Raw genomic sequence first — 6838 nt, forward strand, 5'->3', positions numbered from 1 at the left:
TTGCTTTATTCTTGTCTCCTCAAGGCGGTATTGCATTACTTTTTCATTTGGTTTGTATTGGGAGTCCTTTATTCACTGAACTAACATTCTGATGTGAATGGAAAGAATAATCATCCTTCTTCGGGAGAATTTAGGAAGCGTAGAAGAATGGGAACAGACATGGAATAGAAAGCATCTAAACCTGCCAGCACTACTGTTCAAGATAGCAGTCCACATTCCTGAAGAGTGCCAAATATCAAACTGCAAAAAGAAAGATTACTGTCTAGGGCTGAACCTTCATCTGTCTTATAAAGTGATGAAAAAATAGCTATGGAGGGAAAATAGCCCTGATTGCACTGATGTCTCCTGTGATTTCACCAGATGGAAACAAAAAGACAATTCTTTCATATGCTGGTCTATTTAAGAAGTCATTTCTTTGGTTGAGATGACAGCTTTATAGCAAATGAGGGCTGGAGCTACCCAAGACTAACTGGAGATTTCATCATTTGGATCTTTCAGCGTCTTGTTTGTTTTTCTAGTTGAAAAAGGAAACTTCCAAAAAAGAAGTTTTCAGTTATGACTGGTTTCTGGGCAAATCCTTGTTCAAATGAAACTGTATACTGACTCCATGTTCACTGAGGCAGTCAGGAAGCTGCCTATGGATGACTACTTCAGCCTTGGAGGATCACTTCAATAGCTTAGTTTAAGGTGTAAAAATCCATACAAACTACCTCTTGAGACATACTTTAGGGTAGCAACTGAAAGTAAATACACGACAAGTATGTCTTATAAAATAATTAACTTTATTCCTTAAAAAAACCCCAAAACCACACCAAACACAACCAAACCAACCAAAGAAACAACAAACAATGAAACAAAACAAAACCAACCAAAAACCACCACGTACCAAATTTTGTACTACCTTCCTGTTCTGATTTAATCAGTAATTCATGTACTTACCTTGAGATAAAAGAAGACTAGTAAACCTAAGTGGCCCAGAGTAGCTTTCTGATCACACATTTGAATGTTTTCAATAGTTCATCAGTAATGTACTTTTGTCTTCTCAATCTATTTCCTAAAATGCTAATTGTAACCAGCAAGTATGCATGGTCACTCTTCACATTTTTTAGACTCTTCCCATAACATCCATTACTAGACATTCTTGGAGGCAGAAAAATACCCAACAGGCTAAGCAGACCCTTGGCTTAAACTGACAGCTATATTTTGCTCTTATGCAGGGCCTCCCATTTAGTCTTTTGAATACAGGTATTATTTTCTCCCTGTATAGCTTTCTGGAGAGAGTAGCTCCAGAATAAACATCTCCAAACCATACAGACACAACCTGTTTGACGAAGCTAAATACTCTTCACGTGGATCCTTCAATCACTGTGCAATCATGCTTGGTGATAATGACCAGGAAAACTCAGCATTTTTTCTTTTTTATAATCTAAGACTTGACTGCTTTTAGTGTTCAGTTGTGGCTATTCTTTGTCAACCATCAGCTACTAGGTTCTTGATAGTGAGCAGACATTCAGACGGGACCACTTTCTTTCCTGAACACTATGTGGACAACAATTTTATCTGTGATCATTTAGGTCCCTGAAAACCCATTCAGAAGTAATTTCTTAGATATCATACCAACCTGACCTGTCCTGAGACAGCGCACACTGAACACTGCCTGAGAAACATCTTTTTCCTGATTACTGAAGACAAGTGGGATGCAAACCAGACATTTTGCTGTCATGGATTTACTCTACTTAGATCCCAGCATTCACCCAGAAGAGGTTAAGATGTTATGAAGCACTAAGCAATGCAAAGGCTCTGACCACACCACTCAAATCTATTGTTGAGTCAATTTATAAAGAAGGGGAGTGAAATAAATTGTCCTGCTGAGCAGACTAAGCAGCAAACAACCCTGAGACTTATGGTAAAATACCTCTTTCCTTATTTCATTACCAGTATCATCATGGACACACAACCACATGGGTGGGAGAATCGATATGCTAAAGTGGCTTTATAACACAAAATCTTGTGCTGCAGGTGTGGGATTCTAGAAGTATCTGAAACAGAAAATCCTGTTTTACAAGTATAAATAAACCCTAATTGGACATTTACAAATTATTATAATATAGTTACTACAAATACCATTTACTTCTATAGATGACAGAACCAAAACAGTACTTCCTTGACTCCTTGAATGGAAGAATGCATATTTTAGGAAAAGAGACTAGGTCTTGATTACCAAACCTTTTCCCCCCTTCCACATCTACTACTCGTGCTCTTTTTAGATAACTCATGAATACGTACCGCATGGCTCTCAGTGCAGTTTTGTATGCCAATTCAGCATCATGAGGTAGGAGAGAGGTGAAGAGATACTTGGCAAATGTGTGCATTGGAACACTCTCTCGATGGATGACTTCACCTAAGCCACTGTATGGTCCACCTGCAGGAACGAGAAATAGAATGTCAGTCTTTACAAACTGCTAGGCCCCAACTTCTGAACCTTCAAAAGCATTCAGTACCCCTTCAGCTAGAAGTGCTATTTAAAGACATAACCTCCTACACAAAAGGTGAAATTACATTGCTATTTTCAGTGAAACAGATAACACATCATATATATACAATGTGTTACAGTTATATTAAATACCACGTATTATTTAGGAAAACGAGACACACTTCAAATTGTATAATAGTCAGCACACTGCCAGTGCTTATACAAATGACAGAATGATTACAGTACTTCACAGGACTCACTCAGCAAACCTGGTATGCAAAAGTAGAAAGTCATAATCCTAGCTCTGCCTCCACACAGTTATATTATGCACATCAATACCCATGTATCCTGTCAATGTGCCACTGCTTCATCACAAATTCACCAGGAAAAAAAGAATGATGACCATAGAAAAATGTGTATCTTTAATTGAAATTACATGACCAATCACCACAGCAGCATCTGATCCCTCAAATATCTCATCTGACATTGGCATTTAAATAACCCTTTGGTCTGGATGCAGTCATGACTTAAGTCCCAGATCCCACTTTTGGGTCACAATAACCCCAGGCAGCTCCACAGGCTGGGAACAGAGTAACTGGAAATCTGCTCAGTGGAAAAGGACCTCAGGGTGCTAGTGACATGAGCTAAGGTGGACCCAGGTGGCCAAGAAGGCAAATGGCACTCTGGCTTGGATCAGCAGGGCCAGGGCAGGGATCATCCCCTGAACTGGACACTGGTGAGACCACACCTTGAGTGCTGTGTCCAGCTCTAGTCCATCACTCCAAGAAAGACACTGAGGAGCTGGAGAGAGTCCAGAGAAGGGCAGGACAGGGTCTGGAGCACAAGTCCTGAGAAGTAGCTGAGGGAGCTTGGGGTGTTTCTCCTGGAAAAAAGGAGGCTCAAGAGAGACCTTATGATTCTCTACCCCTGCCTGAAAAGCCCCAGACAACCAGAGACATGATGAAAGGAAATGGCTTCAGATTGCGCCAGACAAGGTTTAGACTGGATATCAGGAAAAACTTCATAACTGGAAGGATGGTCAGGCATTGGAATAGGCTGCCCAGGGCAGTGGTGGAACCACCATCACTGAAAGCGTTCAAATTAAGCGTGGATTTGTCACTTAGGAACACAGTTTAGTAGCGAAGATAGTGGTGGCTGGCTTAATGGCTGGACTCAATGATACTATTAGTCTTTTCCAACCTGAACAATTCTATGATGATGAACACAAGATCAGATCACGCACCAAAGCCAGCTGTTAGTCCCGTATACCCACATGATTTAAAAAAATATATTTTATTTATGTGAAAACTATCCCTATCATTGGGGCAGTGGATTTTTCTCTCTCAGTAAGGTGTAGATTTCAATTTGATACCAGCAGCATCATGACAGACAACAACAAAATTAAAAGCAACTATTTACTTGCTGAGTTTCAAATGTTCACCGTGCATATGAATCCTATTTCTACATTTTTTCCTGCACACTTAAGACTGTTATTCCTGTTAAGAGGAAAATCATGTCAAACAGTTTCTGACTTCAGTGACAAGAGGTTCAGGCTTTAAATGCAGCAAGATACAGAACAAGAATCTTGTATCAAACATTACAGGACAATTATTGCACCGATAGCACTCAGCAGTTCCAGAAGCTACTACTACTTCTACTAAGACTCCAACTCATCACACTTGAAAGGATGGATGGATGGATGGATGGATGGATGGATGGATGGATGGATGGATGGATGGACGGATGGAGCTGTGTGAGTGCGCTTTTGTTTCATCAATGTTTTTGACTGCTGCCTTAGCACAACATACAAGGATAGAAATCACTAGGCATGAAAAAATTCTGAGCTCCATAGGTGGGCATTTCTAAAGAACAGGGCTGATTGCAAAGGAAATGTCAAAGAAGATTTAGTAAGTGACACTGTGTCTCATAACCATTTGAAATGAAGTTAAAAGCTATTCAAATCTAGCTGGCATTGTTTGAATGAAAGAAGTAATTTCATGTATGTTTGCCAGTTGGTGGTCCAGTCAGAAACTCAGTCAGGACACAAAGAACACATGACAAAGCATTTAGATGAAAATATATTTTGCCATTAACTTAGGAGTCAAGTGAAAAACCAGAACAGTTCTTGCAAAACAGTCTTATGATCTGCTTTCCCACACACTCAAATGGTAGCTACACACAGCACGCATTAATCTGCATTAACCGCATAGAAATCAGCTTAATATTGGATTACGTTTTCATTATTGTATCTACCAAATTTCAACTAAAAACTCACAATTGGTATGATCAGCACCTTAAATCACTGCACAGCTTTTCCTCCATGTAAACTGGCAGTTCCTGCCTATTGTGGAGCAAACTGAAACTACTGCAGAAAAGCCAGATTTCTCATCACACACTAATGCAAGACAACTGCTGCACATTGCTCACAATGGCAATTTTTTAGGCAGTTTTATTAGCAGACTTCCTGCTATGATCAATTCTTTACTACTCTAAGAAAACATTAAAAGAATTTCAGTGATCAAAGCAGTAAACTGAATTGTTGGAGAGTATGTCAGAGAAATTGTGCGTTTTCCTCATAAAGCATGTTACCAGTAAACAGATGTGGCAAACTGATTTTATAATGCAGAGGAATCCTGCATGCTAACAGCTAGATTGAGACAGTAGCTTTTCTTGTCCAAAGGCCATAAAGCAGCAGTACAGAAACACCATGATGAAAATTTTCCCTGTGCTGCAACTTCTCTGCAGCTTCAAATCTAGGCAAAAACAGTCACTTAATGCTGGGAACCCTAAGCAATATACTGTTCCTCTTCCATAAAAGACAACATTTTAAAAGACTAATATGTCACAAAAACAGAGTAAAACCTGACTGTTGTGCAGCCATCTCTTAACTTACCTAGGGCAGTACCACACTCCCCTTCAAGCCATGTGCATGCACTCAAAATCTGGGTGTCCCACTGAGACTTCAAAAACCCGGATTATGCCTTTGGCTAATTTTTTCCCCAGAAGTTTTTTCTTCCATTCAAAAAGAACAAAAACCAGAAAGACAACCTTGGAACCCATGACATCACTCTCTGAACATGATGCTTAAGTGCTACACGTTAAGCCTTTTTCAAAGTTAAGTCAAAAGTACGCACTTCCATGAACAGATGTTATTTCAACACTGCCTAATTCCAAAACACAAGTGGTGTGTCATGGTCATAACTTAGGCACAAGACCAGAGCTGAAGCTACAATATTTGATCAAATACTTTCATTTCCTATGACATAAACTTCAAAGGCAAGTAATCTTCTTTATTTTCACAAATAAAATGTTGCATTTCTGCCTCAGCAATTATACATGAATTTTCTGAGCTCTTCACTTTGGCACAGTGGTCAAAATCTTAATACATTATAAAGCTGCCAGTACAGTTCCTTTCGCAGAATACGAGGAATACTTAGAATTTTGGTATCTGGGAACTGTTGATAACTGATGTCTGTATTATATAACAGTTAGCCTGGAGTGTATAATCAGGTTATTGAGATTATGACATGCAACAAATGTAAAGAACAAAGTGTATTCAAAATTAAAATAAAAGGTTTATAGGTCAGTATACGCCTTATCTCTGCAGTCACATGATATCTAAAGTATGACAATTCTCGTAAGAGACTTGATAAAAACTTTCATGAAGTTCTAAGCAAAAAAACCATCTGAAGCATGTAAGGCACTTTCTGAAGGAACACTAGTTCTGTGTACTTATGTAAGTGCAGACAGTTTAGAGAAGCAGTTAGCATCTATATTCAGCTACCTTCTAATAGGAAGACTGCTTGTTTTCGAAAAATCTTCACCAGAGTATCATCCAATTCAATTTCCTGTAGCTTAGAAATGAGCTGTTCCTCATTTCGACAAACCTTCTCTTGTGCATACAAGCCATCTGGCATTATTCGTTGCTGTCCCAGCCCTATCAATGCTACTTCCACAGCCAGCGTTAAGTAAGATTCCCCTTCTTCTAGGAACTTGTGTGCAGGCAGGTGCTGGTATTCCAGAGATTTGCATTGCCCCAGGTTCTCTGTAAGAGGTGACACAAAAAGAAAGACACATCAGCAAACCATTTTAACCCATAATCTGCCTACAATGCCACATTCACAGAGGTTTTCACTGTTAGTATTACTATTTCAGAATTATTTAAATTATTAGCTAGTCTCAAAATACAACACTCCAATCTAAAATAGGTCATCTGATTCCACGTAGCAGAAATACACAAAAATAATTTGGTTTTAAATAATCCACTCAAGTGAAAATAAAGGTTTTCAATTTTAAAAAAGGCAGCTCCTTCCGCTTTGTGTTAATGAGGCCAAAATTGCAAGATCCATTCCAATTTCTTTCCCT

The 6838-nt window shown here is 39.0% G+C and overlaps 1 protein-coding gene across 1 annotated transcript in view; it reads right to left on the reverse strand.

Moving 5' to 3' along the window:
• The window catches only part of ZSWIM6 (zinc finger SWIM-type containing 6), a 118293-nt gene that overhangs the window by 79353 nt on the left and 32102 nt on the right, over nucleotides 1–6838 (reverse strand). Inside the window, exons 8-9 of the mRNA XM_031057825.1 lie at nucleotides 6258–6518; nucleotides 2287–2422 (exon numbers count right to left, since the gene is read on the reverse strand). Coding sequence (XP_030913685.1) covers nucleotides 2287–2422; nucleotides 6258–6518 — 397 coding nt within the window. The remainder of the gene's footprint in view (nucleotides 1–2286; nucleotides 2423–6257; nucleotides 6519–6838) is intronic.

The sequence above is a fragment of the Geospiza fortis genome, unplaced genomic scaffold (assembly GCF_000277835.1).
Source record: "Geospiza fortis unplaced genomic scaffold, GeoFor_1.0 scaffold443, whole genome shotgun sequence".
NCBI classification, from domain to species: domain Eukaryota; kingdom Metazoa; phylum Chordata; class Aves; order Passeriformes; family Thraupidae; genus Geospiza; species Geospiza fortis.